The sequence below is a fragment of the Lotus japonicus genome, chromosome 5, assembly GCF_012489685.1.
Source record: "Lotus japonicus ecotype B-129 chromosome 5, LjGifu_v1.2".
NCBI lineage: Eukaryota > Viridiplantae > Streptophyta > Magnoliopsida > Fabales > Fabaceae > Lotus > Lotus japonicus.
The window spans coordinates 42,509,024-42,525,489 of record NC_080045.1 but is presented as its reverse complement, the minus strand read 5'-3'; the positions used below and the strand labels follow the sequence as shown (position 1 = coordinate 42,525,489).

General features: G+C 38.1%; 3 protein-coding genes across 3 annotated transcripts; all 3 read left to right on the top strand.

Moving 5' to 3' along the window:
• Positions 1-568: 568 nt before the first annotated feature.
• LOC130716587 (protein FANTASTIC FOUR 2-like) lies at positions 569-1,927 on the top strand. Its single transcript, XM_057566560.1, has one exon. It carries the CDS (start codon positions 807-809, stop codon positions 1,641-1,643), a length of 837 nt encoding a protein of 278 aa, XP_057422543.1. The 5' UTR covers positions 569-806; the 3' UTR covers positions 1,644-1,927.
• Positions 1,928-4,302: 2,375 nt separating this feature from the next.
• LOC130719583 (uncharacterized) lies at positions 4,303-4,719 on the top strand. Its single transcript, XM_057570201.1, has one exon. It carries the CDS (start codon positions 4,303-4,305, stop codon positions 4,717-4,719), a length of 417 nt encoding a protein of 138 aa, XP_057426184.1.
• A 4,689-nt stretch (positions 4,720-9,408) lies between these two features.
• On the top strand, positions 9,409-10,629 carry LOC130719582 (uncharacterized). The gene has a single exon (XM_057570200.1). The coding sequence runs from the start codon at positions 9,409-9,411 to the stop codon at positions 10,627-10,629; it is 1,221 nt and encodes a 406-aa protein (XP_057426183.1).
• The last annotated feature ends 5,837 nt before the right edge of the window (positions 10,630-16,466 follow it).

Here is a 16,466-nt window from a genome sequence, read left to right as displayed (position 1 = left end):
AGAGAATGAAGCTTTAGCCATCAGATTTCTTGAACGTGCATGGTAGTTCTCATGGACCATCAGCAGTGAATCAGCTCCCATTTATTAATCCGAAAATCCTAATAAAAATTATAAAAATTATAGAAAAATACTAAAAACACATAAAAATAATAAAATGCATGTATTACTTATAATGTGTCATAAAATGACCAAAATATCCTAAATAATATATTAAAATGTATAAAAGTAAACTAGGAATATGACTTAGACACCCGAGTCATCATAATTCACTAGGAGAGGAATGTTTAGCTTATGGTGAAATTGAGTAGTGAACTGTAAGTGATTCTAAGTGTTTTATAAATAATGTGTACATTTTCGTTTTCAATTCAAGATTTGTAGCCGTGTGAAGCGTAGACATATTAGCCAAGCTCCATTATCAATTCTTTGTACAAACAAATTGTTTCGTTGTTTCTAATCATCTCAATTATCTTAATTTATTTATTATTTATTGGGGACCCTCTCCGCACTATACAATAAAGACACAAAGGGAACTTAACTGGTGTCCAACTATATATACATACCCATACCTTGCACTTCTCTTTCATGCCCATTCATCTCTTCTCAATCTCCTTTCCTTTCTCTATTTTCCAAGGAACCACCTATCTTGAATTTGAGCCAAATATTTAATCTTCTATGTTTTCACCCCTGAACCCAAGTTCTCTTTCCACTTGATAAACAACTAAACTCCTCTGTTTCTCCCCTTGCTCTGTTCCTTTTTCCTCTGTTTCCTCTGCCTCTTTGCATTTCCATTGTGGTGGATAATTCAAATGTCTTCCTCAAGTGTCTGCCAAGGGTTGCAATCTTGTCTCGAACCCCGTCTTATCGAACCACATGTGTTGAATCTCAAGTTAGCTCCAACAAGGTCCAACTCCAACCTTTCTCCATCCCCTGAATTTTCCAGCTTTAGGAGAAGTAGTAGCAGCTCCTTCTTCTCAATCTTAGAATCTGATCAAAATGTTAAGGAATCCAAATCAGGTTGGAGTTTTCTTCAATCATCTGAGAATAATGTGTATGTCCACCCTTCCTTTAAGCTCTCCTCTTCAAAGTTCAGTGCAGAGAGCTTGGAGTTGTGCACTGAAAGTCTAGGCTGTGAAACTGGTAGTAGCAATGCCGTTGATAATGGCACTGATCATGATATGTCCTTGTTTTCATCAGAAAGCAACTCCAGTTATGCGGTTAAAAGAAACTCTGAGTCTAAAAAATTGAATAGGGTTAGTAGCAACTTTCCACCGCCACTAACTTCAATGGCTGAGTTTGGAGGGTTCCAAGTGAGGTCTCATCGTGAAGATGGGAGGTTGATATTGGAAGCTTTAACTTCCTCTTCACCCAAACCTTATTTTCAAGCAGAGCGTGAAAATGGGAGGCTTAGGCTTCGATTGTTTAAGAGTGTCTCCTCTTGTTGTTGTGATGATGGTGATGGTGAAGCATGTGTTGAAGAAGAAGCTGAGGTAGTAGAGGTTTTGGATGATAACGTTTGGTGTGGTGGTGAGGATGAGACGGAGATGACAAATTTTACAAGACCAAGCAGGTGCAAGGAAAGTGGGAGTAGAGACATTTTTGGTGATGGTTACTTTGAGCTTCCATCTCTTTCTCTCTGTCTCTGAGTCTGAGCACCAGAACCTTGTCTTACCACAATTGTCTTTTTTCTTTTTACCCTTTTAGAATGATCAGGTTGTTAGTGTTTGGAAGTTGGAAAATGTTACTTGTCCGTACACTTTTTGCAGGCTTAAAAAAGATTAATGTATTACCGACGGTTTTTATCTGATGCAAATACACACATTAGCAACGGTTTATATAACTGCTACAATTACGCCAGTTAAAACTACCATTACTTTTGCAAGTTTGATTCTTGAAATTTCAGAACTTCCCCAATGGTAGTTATTATGGTTAGTTATATTGGACATCCATGTTTTTTCATTTTTATGATGCTTGTTTCTATTTTTTATTTTTTTATTTTATTCATTATACATATTTCTGAAAAAAAATTAGATTATTATTTTCTCAAATATATCCACCAATTGCTGATAAAAATTATATCCAGTTATTCTTAAGTTTTTTTCACGGTAAAAATGTAACCATTACTAGAAAATAATCGGCAAAAGTATAGAGAATATTTTAAATAATAAATGTAAAATTAGACGACCAGGCTTTATTTTCATGGGATAAATAGTACTTGGCCAAACATAGAATCCCATGATTGAAAAGAAAACGAAAAGAAAATTATCCATCGGCCAATTTGTCAATATCACCTAATGTAATATTTCGTTCTGACAACTAATTTCTCGGTAATAAAATGAGTCTTTCAACCATGTTTTATTCTCATCCGTACTTTCTGAGAAAACTTCTAAGAAGGTTGTCAGCCCCTGTAATTCCCCAACTCAAGCACACTTGTATAGTCTCATCCAGCGTACTTTCTGAGTCTTTCAACCATGTTTTAGAGTTCTTTTTAGTTAGCTCTAAAAAATAAGATGTAATTTTTGTTATGAGTAGTATAAATAAAGTTTTATATATATGTCTTCCTCAATTGTATAGTCTCATACAATCATACCTTTACAATCCCATAATACCTCTCGTTCTCATGCGAAATCAGCTCATCATGTGTCTTTTTGCCTAGAAGCCTCGCCAAGATCTGGTCCTTATCTAAGTCTTCTCATTACACCGGTTATCATCACTTCCCACCCTTGTTAGCTTCGGGTGTCACACACCCACCAGATTTTCTTGGTTCGTCCCCGAACCACACCGTACTAGGAGAGGCCAACTCTGATACCATTTGTAACATCTTTGATCTGGTGATTGGCCTCACGATAACGACATGTGTTTTTTTAGCATACTAAGTTCTCACTCACGTGCTTCCTGAGAAAACTTATTTTAGTAGTCTTCCATCTCAATATTTCTCTAAGTCAAGAGCACAAAGATCTTAGATTTTTATGAGTTGAGTTTCCAAAAAGAAGATGCACCTTGTTATTATGAGTAGTATCAGCAAAATATTATAAGTCATCATCAACTATATAGTCTCATGCCTATACAGCTATAGAATACCTCTTGTTCTGGTGCGGTTTAGAAGCGTCACAAGAAACCCCTCATTATCCGTACCTTCTCATAACACCGATGATCACTCTCGCCCTCATCAACCACAAGTGTCGACACACCTAACACGAGCCCAAAATAAGTGTTGTGCAATAACATCAGAATTGAAATAAAATAAGAAGTTAATGATTTTGTGAAACTTCAGTCGGAGTATATATTTTTGACAAGACTAATTCTATTATTTATCAATTACTAGTTGCTATACTAAGTTAAAAATTATTTAGTTACTCATAAATTTGATGAAAAAATAAACTAATTTATTAATAGTGAAAATATTAAATTTACTTATATAAAATAATTAAATTATCATTATCACTTGCTACTACTTTGTTAAAAATATTTTAATTTATATTATAATATAAGTAAATGAAATTATTATTTACTAAGAGTGAAATAGACTACTCACTTATAAATATTAAATTTTTAGTAGTGAATATAGACTAATTTTATATTATCATTTTCTATTATTTAAAATTATTTCTCTAGTTGTATAATAATTTATAATTTAAATATAAATTAAATTTTTAAAAAAATATTTTAATAATATTTTAGAAGTTTTATGAGCAATGTTTATGGTAGACACAGGGCCGTATTTTGGGGCCTAAGGTGAAAATGATAAAGTGTTTTTATTTTGAAAAAAAACTTAAAGAGACCGAACATATCATATATACTATTAATTTTCTATATTAATCTTCCTGTTTTTTGAGCGGTGAAATCATTTATTAGAATTTTATACTCCAACATAAGTAAAATATTATGAACAATAGAACATGAAGCGATCAAAGGTTAGGCATGAGAGAGAGAGGGACTAGAGAGAGAAGTAACGTTTGGAAGCCCCGATCATGGTGGCTCCGGCCACAACAATGGCAGACCCCTAGGGGGGAAAGGCATTCATGGCGGCCCGATCTCGAATGGCAGCGACTGGGGCATACCTCGACAGGTCATACACGCAACGTACAGTATGGAAGGCAGAGGTTTCCAATAAGGTATCAGCGACAAACAAGGTCTGGACATCAGAGGAAGGAGGCTGAAAGCTCTCAACGTGAATGGTGGTCACAGCCAGGCTACGTTCGCCGTGATCAATGGAGCAAACAACGTTCACCTGAGGTCCTGGAACAGGAAAAAAATAAATGTTACCAGACATCTCAAGATCAACAAAATTTGAAATCAAAGGGGATGTCATTTTCGGTTTATGTTGGTGGCTTGAACGATAGGATCACCTTGCTAAAACTGAAATCAAATTTTGGAAAGGAAGGGCAAGTGAGAGATGTCTTTCTGCAATTCAAGAAAAAATTTCAGCAGCGTTTCCGTTACGGCTTCATTCGATTTCAGAATGATGGGGAGGCATGGCAGGCCATTCGAATGTTCAATGGGGTGAGGCTGGAGGGAAATTATCTTGTTGTGAAACAGGCACGCATTAAACAAGCCACCACGAAGGAGAAGAAGGGAACAGCAGAGAGAAAATCTGTGCAAGCTCAGGTACGTGGAAAAATATGGAGGCCAAAGATTCAGCATATTCCAACATGTCCTGACAAAAAAGAGATGGCAACAAAGGAAGAGCCTCCTGGCCATATATATGAGGATGCACGATAGCCAGGAATGGAACATTTGAGCTTCTCAGCCACTGAGTTGGATAGTCTGTGGTACCAACGATGTGCTCGGGCTCGTACTTTTGAAGCTAAGCCAGTTGATGTTATACAGGATGAGCTTGCCCGGATCGGTATGTATAATTTTCGTTTCATCCCATTTGGGGCAGATGAGGTTCTGTTGGAGTTTGAGAGCAAAGAAGAGATGGAGGATACTTTAGCAGAATGTAGTTTTTTCCTGGAGCAGAAGTTAACGGAGTTGAATCCATGTACATCGCTTACCTTCGGGGTTGAACAATTGGTGTGGATTCGTCTATGGCAGGTACCAATGGGTCTATGGTCGGACACTTTCTTTACAACCGTTGGAAATAGAATTGGGAAATTCGTGAACATGGATGTTGCAACCAAACACCGTCATCGGGCAGATTTTGCTCGCATACTTGTCCGTATGCATCACCCGCTTCTCCAGTGTTTTACTATGTCAGTGGCTATGGAGGGGACAACCTGTGTGATTTTGGTAGAGAAAGATGAGTCCGCCTATGACTATGGCAAGGTAGAAACTATGCCATCAACGCCGGTGAAGATATATAACTCTGAAGATGCTACTGACTTCGGGGAGGACTCAAAAAATAACGACGACATCATTGTTGAGGATGAAGGTGAACCAGAAGCTATTTTTGACAAAGGCTATGATGTTGCTGGTGAGGCAGACTCAGGAGAAGAGGATGGAGTATTCCGGAATGAAAAATTAGAAGGGCTTCAAACCATGGTGGAGGTGGCGAATTCTTAGATGGCAACTGACTCAATTGACGTTCCAGGGGCTGACTTTCGTGATACAAGGCCTGAGCAACACCTTGGACAGGTCGGACATGACTCACCGACGGTAGTGAAAAGCCATGAACGGCTGGAAGCAAACCAGTTGGGTGACCGGAATTTTTTTTCAAATTCTACAACCATCAATGGTGCCATCAACGCAGGAGAGGATTTCATGGAACAGTTACACGTTTGGAGGAAACGGGTTACACGGAGGAGGAAATTGAGGCTTGGAAGGGAAATATAAAAGCTGGAGATATAAAGATAATTCAAAATCATATATTCCCTTTTGATTTTAAATATCCTGATTTTATTTCAAATAATCAGTTTTCTGTTACAGGATATTCCTTTAACACTCAGGATATGACTCAAAAATATAGATGGCCACTCTACTCAACTTACTGGGACCCGTTTCAAGTTCAACAATTGATAAAGCAGTGTTTGCCTACGGATTTGCACACAAAACACGACTTTTTGATGCATGCAGCTTATTTGCAACCATCCACCACTTCTGCGTTCCACGCTCAAGACGCTACACCGAGTGGAAATTACGTCCGGACTTCGCCACACCAAATAGAGAGGCAAGACGCTCCCTGCATTGGCCTTCCACCTCAACCGTGCGTCCCCCCAGAGACACAGACGCCCCTGAAAAGTCTTGATCTTGTGCTGTCTGATCCAATAACTCCAACGCCTCACAATTCCCCAAACACAAACTCATCTAAGAAAAGCTCACAGCGGGGACGGCCGAAGGGAAGCAAAAACAAACCTATAGCCTTGCCAGATGATTATTTAGAGCCAGTGACAGGAGAAGATGGTGTGACAACTCGTGCTCAACGAGTTTGGTTGATTGGACAGCAGCTTGGTTTAAAACCGCGTGGTTCTGAAGTTTTGATGATAAGAGGGTTGGAAGCTCAAATCTGCGACAATCATCCGCATCTTAATTAATATGCCGGGACCATGGCTCACATGGAATGTTCGTGGGCTAGGACGAACAACGAAGAGGGAGATTGTGAAAAAAGCAATTCAGCAGCTGAAACCAGAATTACTTTTTCTTCAAGAAACTAAACTAAACGAACAACGACAGACAACAATAGAAAAGTGGGCGCAAAGTTTGCATATGCGTCATGTGGTGGTATATTCAGTAGGTGCAGCATGAGGGCTCTTGTGCATGTGGAAGGAAAATAGTTGCCAAGTCTTGACAGTCGTGACTGATAACAATTTTATATTGATGACGTTGAAGCTCCTGAACTCTGAACATATAGTGTTGGTGGGGAATGTCTATGGACCACAAACAGTTGCAGAGCGAAGAGTATTTTCTGAGGCACTAAAGACTCATGTTATGGGTCATTCTGGCATGGTATTCCTAGGTGGTGATTTCAATGATGTACTGTTGGCTGTAGAACGGTCCTCAGGTGGTCTTCTAGATGCAGGAGATGCTATTTTTCAACAGTTTGTGCAGGATAGCAACTTAACTGATTTACCACTTCTGAATGGGGAGTATACCTGGTTCTCGAGTCGAAATGATGGCTTATGGAGTCGCCTGGACAGATGGATGGTGTCTGATGAGGTGATTTTATCATTTTCAAATATTTCTCAATCTGTTCTAGATTGGAACGTGTCTGATCACAGGGCAGTGTCTTTGATGTTTGGTACGCATGATGCTGGTCCAAAACCTTTTCATTATTTCAATTATTGGGTGGAGGAGGACGGCTTTAATGAGGTGGTGGAGTCTTGGTGGCGTTCTTCAGTATACCAAGGCTGGTCGGGTTATGTCTTGCAACAAAAATTGAAGGGGTTGAGGGGAAAAATAAGAGAGTGGCGAAGGGGGAGGGGAGCATGGGGGGCGGAAAAAATAGTGTTGTTAGAGGGAAGACTGCAGGAGGTGATGGGGGATATGGAAGAGCAAGGGGGGTCACACACTTTATCTATGGAGCGGAGGAGCATTCTGGAGGATTTATGGAAAGCATACCGTGAGGAGGAACGAATTTGGAGACAGAAATCAAGGGTGCGTTGGCTCAAGGAGGGGGATAGGAATACAAAGTACTTCCACCGTATCTGTAAGGCACGAGTTGTGAGAAAGAACATTACTCAGTTAAGATATCAGGATAGAGAGTTAACAGCTCCAGCAGAAATTAAAGAGGCTATGCGGCATCACTTTCATAATTTTTTCCGGGTGGCTGAAGTAGCTAGGCCTCGGCTGCAGAATGTGAATTTGCAGAAGGTGTCAGAGTCTGAAAATCAATTATTAGAAGCAGCTTTTTCACAGGCGAAGATTTGGGAAGTTGTTAAGAATTTTGATGGAAATAGAGCACCTGGCCCTGATGGTTTCAGCATGGATTTTTTAAAAAAATTTTGGAACCTGGTGAAAGATGATATACTTAATTTTTTTGATGACTTCTATCATACAGGTCGAATGGTAAAGGGTTTGAACTCTACTTTCATTGCACTTATTCCCAAAGGAGGTCATCAGAAAGAGATATCAGATTACAGACCCATAAGTTTGATTGGAAGTGTCTACAAACTGCTATCCAAGGTTTTATCTGCCCGCCTCAGTCTGGTTCTTCCAAGGTTGTTAACTCAGAATCAGTTTGCATTTACAGCAGGGAGACAGATTGCGGACTGCTCTTTGATTGCAGCTGAAATTGTCCACTCTATGTCTGTAAGACCACAGGGAGGTTTGCTTTTTAAAATTGATTTTGCAAAAGCGTATGATAGCGTTGAATGGGGTTTTCTTTTGGAGCTTTTGCAGGAAATGGGTTTCGGATACAGATGGATTAAATGGATGCAGTGCTGCATTTCCTCAGCTTCTTTGGCGGTTTTGGTTAACGGGTCCCCGTCTGATTTCTTTTCTATTGAAAAGGGGTTGAGACAGGATGATCCTTTATCCCCTCTTCTCTTTAATTTAGTGGCGAATGGAATGTCGTGTATGCCGAATCAGTTGCTAGAGCAGGATAACCCATGCGGGGTGGAAGTGGCTCCAGGCCTTTATTTAAACCATTTACAATTTGCTGATGATTCTTTGCTTTTTTCAGATTGTGTTCAACATCAGTATGAGAACCTGGCCTTGGCAGTTGAAGCTTTTTTGTTTGCGTCAGGCCTAAAAATTAATTTTAGCAAATCTGAAGTATTTGGGGTGAATGCCCCTATGGTGCTGATCCAGGAAGCTGCAAACTGGTGGAATTTCAAGGTGGGCTCATTACCTTTCATATACCTTGGCTCGCCTCTCGGAGGTAATCCTAGAAGGTTAGCTTTTTGGAATCCAGTTTTGGAGTGGTTGACAGCAAAATTGGGTACATGGAACTCACGTTTCTTGTCATTAAGCGGGAGGTTAGTTCTTGTTAAATCTGTTCTAAATGCTATTCCTCTTTACTACATGGCATTGTATCGTGCACCAAAGGGGATTATTTTGAGAATAGAGAGAATTATGCGACGCTTCTTGTGGGGGAGATCTCTGGGCACAAATAAAATTATGTGGGTGGCTTGGGAGGATATATGCAAGGGGTCTAGGTATGGCGGTTTGGGGGTGGGTTACCTTGAGTGGAAAAATAAGGCCATGCTGTTGAAATAGGTTTGGCGGTTTGGGCGGGAGAGAAATGCATTGTGGAGGGAAGTAATTTGTGGCAAATATGGTTTGAAGCGGGAGCTTATATCACTTAGTTTCGATGCACTATCTCATAAATATTTGTCTATTCCTCTTGCTGAGGTGTGTGCAATTTGGCGTGAAAGTGGGCTTGTTGGTACTGTATTCAGGGATGAAATAGCTTGTCAAGTGGGAAGGGGGAGTGGAGTTTTGTTCTGGTTAGATCATTGGGTTGGTTCAGGACCACTCCGGTTGGTTTTTCCTCGAGTCTTTGCTCTTGCGTCACATAAGAGAGCATCGGTGATGGAATGCGGTGTGGTGGTTGGGCATAAATGGGTTTGGGATATATCCTTTGAGAGAGAATTTATGGGTTGGGAACGACAACTGTATGATGATTTTCAGCTCGTTCTTCAACAATTGGTTCCTAAACATGGGGTATATGCGCATGTGGACTGTTTGGTATGGAAGCATGATAATATGGGCATGTTTAGTGTGAAATCGTTATGTGCTGTTGTTGAGGCAAGATGGTTCTCGGAAGATGGCTGGTCGGTTCCAAAATCACTACGGCCAATTTTACCATCCAAGATAGCTCTTTTTTTATGGCAGGTTCAGAAGAATAGGGTGGCTACTAAAGAAAATTTGAGGCGTCGTGGCGTGGCCTTGGAAGAAGGGGCGACTTGCGTGCTGTGTTTGGGTGCACCTGAAACGGTGGCCCATCTTTTTCTGCATTGTCCTAAGGTTTGGCAGCTATGGGTAAGTGTGTTACATAGAGAAGGTGTTTGGTGGGGGGTGTCCGAATCGATTCAGGCGTGCTTGGCTGAATGGGGGTCACTTCGAAGATCTACAGCTAGGATTTTATGGGACTTGATACCATATGCTTTATGCTGGGTGGTGTGGCTAGCTAGAAATAATGTGATTTTTAAAGAATTATCTTTTGATGCTGAAGAGGTATGGGAGTCTCATATGTTTATGCTTTTTACTTGGATAAAGGCTTGGTGGAAGGATTGTCCTTATGGAGTGCATCAACTCTCTCAGGGATTTACAAAAATAGATATTCAAGGCAAGGTGGGGGTGCGCATAGTTGTCCCTTGGAAACCACCCCAAGGTACGAATCTGAAATTCAATGTTGATGGGTCTTTTCAGTCGGGGTGTGCTGGCATTGGTGGTATTTTGAGGAATGGGTCGGGTGAAGTGCTTGGTAAATTTTCCAGAAAAGTGGAGGTTACAAGAGCTGATGAGGCGGAGGTGTTGGCTATTCTCTATGCTCTCTTGTTTTGTCAACAATTTATGGTGTCTTCTGTGGAGTTTGAAAGTGATTCCACACTTGTTGTTGGCTGGATGAGCGGTGGAAAAATGAGACCTTGGAAGCTTACAAATGAGTTGAATATGATTGACTATTTGATGCCACTCGTGAATTGTATCGGGGTAATTCATATCTTGAGGGAGGGGAATGCGGAGGCGGACGAGTTGGCAAAAAAAGGGTGCTTTTGTGTGGAGCCGGTTTGGTTCTATTCAGGGCCATAGTTTTGGCTCATCGTAAAGAGTTGTTGTTTGGTTTTATATTCTTACTTGCAGGAACAATTTGGAATGCTTATATTCGAGGGCCATTGGAAAATTCCATGAATCTGGACTACTTGTTTGCTGGTGTGCTAGTTGTTGCTGCTGCTGCTGTTTTTTTATGTTTTTGCTGTCTTTGTTGTTCCTGTTAAATGTTTCTGGTTGCTGTTGCTGGTTCTTCCATGCTGTTGTTTTTACTGCTGCTGGTTTTCCTGTCATTGCTGTTGCTGTGAATGCTGCTGGTTGCTGTTGCTGGTTTCCCTGTTGTTGTTTTTGCTGCTGCTGGTTTTGCTGTTGCTGTTAAGTGCTGCTGGTTGTTGTTGCTGCTGTACTGTCGCTGTACGTTGCTGATGCTGTTTTCTGTTGTCTGAAAGTCGTTGCTGGTGCTGTTGCTGCTGTTTGATGCTCTTGCTGTTTTACGTTTGCTGTTATTACTGTACATGGTTCTTTTTTCCAAATTTTCGAGCAATGAGTTAAGCTCGAATCAGTTTTAATTTTTAACTTTGTGTTTCAGATGCAGAATGGCTATCCCCGGATTGTGGTACTCTTTTTCCTTGCTTGGTTTTTATCCCAATGAGTTTTTCCAAGTAAGGTTTTAATGAGGCTCTTTCTTGGGATTTTGTCTAAGTCATTATGTGGGTTGGTGGTGGGTTCTTTGACAGTATCAGTTTGTACTTTATCCTTGACTTGGGTTGTTTTATACTCAAGATTTATTAATATATTCATTCATCTTTCGGAAAAAAAAACAATAGAACATGAAGCACAATGAATGAATCAATGAGAGATTTTGCAACATTTTAATAACAAATATCTCTTTTGATAATTCACTACAACGTAGAAAAATGAAACTTTTCTTTTTTTAGAGAAGAAACAATGAGTGCAAAGCAAACTTTTTGTTATAAAATTTTCCTCTTGTAACAAAAAAAAAAACTAATTGTTATGAGTAACACAATTTAATTTTTTTGAGTTTTTAAAATGTATAAACAACATATATATTTTTTTCTTCTGGAAAATGTAAATTTTCTAATCCAAAACAATACTATTAATAACTATCAAAATTGCACTTAAGTTCTTGCATTGCATTATCCATGTTACAATTAATATTACTTAATTTTTTTTATTGTTTCACTACTTTTTTAAGTCCCAAAAATATAACCTATATACATACCAAAAAAAATTTGGGGGCCTATATATTTTTGGGGGCCTTAGACAATTGCCTATTTTACCTAGGGCCCTACACGGCCCTGGGTAGACACTTGGTTAAGATTAAGCCAACACTAAGCTTGACGCTTGTGAGTTCCTAAGTACAGTGTCTACTCTAGCTAGGAATCCAAGTCATAATCAAAGTCACACATGTTTTACACTGAAAACCATATTGTTTATCATTCAAGCAAGCATGCTGAGATGGACATGGATGGGCTTGGAATTGGTGTAATGAAAGGTTTGTAGTGATGGATCAAAATGCATAGCTTCTTAAATCTTAATCAAAGGTAATAAATCGAAGACGCGTGTGAAAATGATTTTTGCACGTCAAGAGCAATTGAGCAAACCTCAAACAAGTTGTGGTGTGTACGGCCAGTGGTACCATTGCCTGGTAACTATCACAGAAGAGGGGGCCGGAGGGACCCCAAAAGAGTAACATGGACTGACTTCATCACGGAGTACAAAATGCAACTTGAAACATGCATGCATGGTCCTAATCTCTTCATAGATTATGGAAAATTTCCATGTCACTATGTCAGGTTATATATATCATCAAGGTATGTGAGAAGTCTCATATATATTGAGTAGTAATATTCTGAATGATAACTTATATGAAAAGAAAATACTCACCTCCAAGCTGACTTTTAAGTTAGGTTTAATTCAAATTCTAAAATGATATCAAAACTTATTTTCGATGATTTATTTTTGATCATCTGTATATGAGTCATCTGCATATGTTCATTTAAATTCTCTCATTGATGAATTGGAGACAATTTTTATACCAACTACCAAGTCTTGTGTTAAGAAATTTCATATTGACTAGAGATATGTTTCAGTGGCGGATGTACTTTAGGTTCAGGGGGTTCATCCCTCTGAACAAAACTTTTTTGTCCTTAATGAATCATACATACATATGCATGTGCATATATACATAAATATTTGCAGATACAAAATTTCAAATGACAAATATTTTTTCCTCAGTTTTTACTTATTTGGATGCTATTTTCGTTAGTAAGTAAAATGATAAGAAAAAATCGCTTTTATATTTTTCTGCAAGTTTTATGTAAGATTTAACTTTATTTAGTTTTCTCTTGACTGAGGGGAGAAAAAGATCGCCAGTTAGTGTAAGTTGTTCAACGATTTCAGAATATAAAATCACGTAGAGGATAACTATCACTTGTATAATTTCTGATGTGTAAACACATTAAAGTTCTTTTTAATTATACTTTTACCAATTTGTTCATTTAAAAATTTTGAACCACTGACCCCTGGGTCGTGCATCGGCCACTGTGATATGATTGAAATAGCTATGAAGAAAATTGTTATTAGAGTAAAATAAGTTTTAACATATTGAACAAGTTATATATGTGAACGTTGGAATAATGAAGAGATTGCATGGTTTATGACATATTCGTGAATAGAGGGAGGCAGTGGCTAATCGTGGAGTCTGGGCATCCATACGTTAAAACTAATTTGGTGACAGTGAAACGCAATTTTCAACCCCCAACATGCATCATTGATCATTTTGTCTTAAACATCATGTGCTTTGGGAACCTTATTTTTGTGAGGTACATAAGTCCTTTATGCACATATATATTCTCTCACCATATCATGTCACAGTAAGAAAAATCTTCGACGAAATCAGCATGTCCCCTAATTTTAATGTCACATAGAGATGGAGGTACCGATACTAAATTGCTAGTATCTTCAAAAGATTATTCAAAGGAAAAGTGTGACTCCACCCTCCTTAATTTTCTCCTTCCTCATGGTTTTTGTTTTTGTTTTTAAATTATTTTATTCTTCCGTTTGACACTTATAGCATGTATGATTTTAATTGTAAAAACCTCAAAATTAACTTGGTCTAAAACTAGTTTAGAAAAAAAATTGGTCTAAAACATAAATTTTCTTCTAATGGAAGAGAAATATTTCGTTTGAAAAAAAATGTCCTTCCCTAAATTTTAAAGTCTCTCACCTTCCCTTGTGAACAAAATAAAAGATGAGTTATTTCAGGCTGGTTTGATTCTGGTTTTCAAAAACTGTTTTTAAAAACTGTTTCTGAAAATTGTTTTTAAGAAAAAAAACTGTTTAAATGAGATGTTTTACCAACACTACAAAAATTTAATTAAAAAATAAAAACTAAAATGGAAAACATATTTTAACTGATCTAGTTTTTTAATTTTAAAATATGGAATGAAATTGAGAACTGTTTTTAAAAACAGTTTCGAAAAAAAATAAGTTTTTAAATTCTCCAGTTTTTAAACAGAAAACAATTTTTAAAAATTGTAATCAAACATACCCTCTTTATTCCCCACTCACCTATCCTATTAATGAAACATGATAACACTTAAAATCTCTACTAAAATCTAGAGACTACTCCATTTAATTAAATACACTCTAAGCCTTGTACCCAAAAAGAGACGAAGCCATTGGTATTGAATATGAGATGATATTTACATTTACCCATTCAACAAATTACTTTTATTCTAGGCTTAATTGCACTTTTGGTCTCCCAACTATTGCCTTTCTGTGAAAATCATCCCCAAACTTTAAAATTAGCAAAAAACGTCCTCCAACTATACACGTCGTTGCACTTTTGGTCTGTCGTTAGCATTCTGTGAGAAAACTAACGTTTTCTAGATTAAAAAATAAAAAAATAATAAAAAACTTCATCATCTTCATCTTCTTCATACCTTCAAACCCAAAGAATTCCGGAAAAGACAAAAATCAAATCCAGATTCAAGAATCTCATTACAAACTAACAATTAAACAAGCATAAATTCTGAGGCATTGAATTTAATTTCCCTCTATAACCATGAATTTTTTAGATTTGCAGGGATTGAACTATGGCGCATTCATTTGATCTTTCTCTAATCCCCCTATACTATTTTATCAACACCACCGCACCCCCCAACCAGCATCAACACAAAAAAAACCCCAGCCACCACCGCACCAAAGCTTCACAAAAACCCAGATGCAAAGCTGTTGAAACCTAACTCCTCAATTGGAAAAAACTCCAACTTTTTTTTTAAACACTTTGATATATACACTAACTCTTTCATCCCAGAGAAAAGAAGAATAAACAAATGATATATTAAACTCTGAAATCTTAAAACACCCTCACATCTTCCATCGTCCTTCTTCTCCCTTTATTTTTCTTCCTCTTTTCAAATCAAATTTCCCAGGTCCAAAGACTCCAACTTTCCCAGATCCAAAGACTTTCAACTTCATACCTGAAATCACAACCAACAAGATCTCACCCCACCAGCGCAACGCCGTCCCCCACCTCCTCGGCGAAGTCGACCCATCCATTGATCTGAACCTATACTGCTTTGATCTGCGACGGAGCATGTAGATCTGCAAGCAACAACTTGTGCATCTTCAAATTCGCCTCTTCCTGTTTCCAAATCCTCGTCTTCAGTCTCTGTTTCGTCATCATATTGTTCCAATTCGCCATCGACCCCGTCTTCTTCTTTTTCTGCGAACTTCCGGCAACAACAGCAAGGGAGGTGGGTGAGGAAAGGTGAGGGGGCAAGAAGAGGATGTGGTGGAGAAGAGAGACGGGAAGATGGATTTTTGAAGTGGAGGAACATGGATTTGTAGATTTTTTTATAAAAAAAAATTATGGGTTTTGTTTTATGAAGATGAAGATTCTGGGTTTTATAAGATTTAATGATGAAGAAGTTTGAAAAAGATGAAAAACCAATCAATACTTGGGCTTTTGAATTTTTTATTTTATTTTCCAGCAATCTGTTAAGTTTTGGACGGAAGTTGGATGGAAAACCAAAAGTGCAACGACATGTATAGTTGGAGGACATCTTTTGCTAATTTTGAATTTTGAGAACGATTTTCGCAGGAAGGCAATAGTTGGGGGACCAAAAGTGCAATTAAGCCTTTATTCTATGACATTTTTTATACTAAAAAAATAGACTTAGTGGAATTTGCAGCAAAAATGTAGCAATTAGAGACTGTTGGGACTTTTTTCACATCAGAGTGATGAGATTCATGCACAGTTGAATAAAAAAGGGAGGTTTTCGTTCTTACAGTTTCAGTTTGCCATCACTCTTTTTCTCTCCTCTAAATCCAGGTTTCAATTTATGTATGGTTTCTTGCGTACAATTTATTACTGTTCTAGAATTTGAGTATCCTTATGTTTGTACTTGTGTCTAAAAATGAATTCAGCTTTATTTTCAAGAATAGTTCAAAATTCTCAATTATTATAATTAAAAATTAATTTTTATACCTGCATGTTCTTCTTGAAATGACATCGTCTAAATCTTTTTGTCTTCGATGGTGGTGCACGGTCACAAATCGCTCTTCTAGTTCTAACTCAACGGAAGTGGGTTGACATAACAGAGATACACATGCAGAAGACACTTTGATGCTTAAGCTAGTGATAGAGCTCAAAGAGAATATTAGAGTCAAAGAATAACTCTAAGTTTGCATAATGAGCAATGCATACTTAAAAGAACGAATACGCTTGTATTTAAGGCTTTATGACTATCAATAGTCCCTTAAAGTCTTTAGGAAGTCTTTTAGAAGTTATTTTGAGATCTCACCTACCCGTAGGCAAGCTCACATAATAAGTGAAAGTCTCGTCGCTC

What these genes read in the sequence shown, in the direction of transcription:
- LOC130716587 (XM_057566560.1), top strand. Translation starts at nt 807, where the DNA reads ATGTCTTCCTCAAGTGTCTGCCAAGGGTTGCAATCTTGTCTCGAACCC.
- LOC130719583 (XM_057570201.1), top strand. Translation starts at nt 4,303, where the DNA reads ATGTCATTTTCGGTTTATGTTGGTGGCTTGAACGATAGGATCACCTTG.
- LOC130719582 (XM_057570200.1), top strand. Translation starts at nt 9,409, where the DNA reads ATGGAATGCGGTGTGGTGGTTGGGCATAAATGGGTTTGGGATATATCC.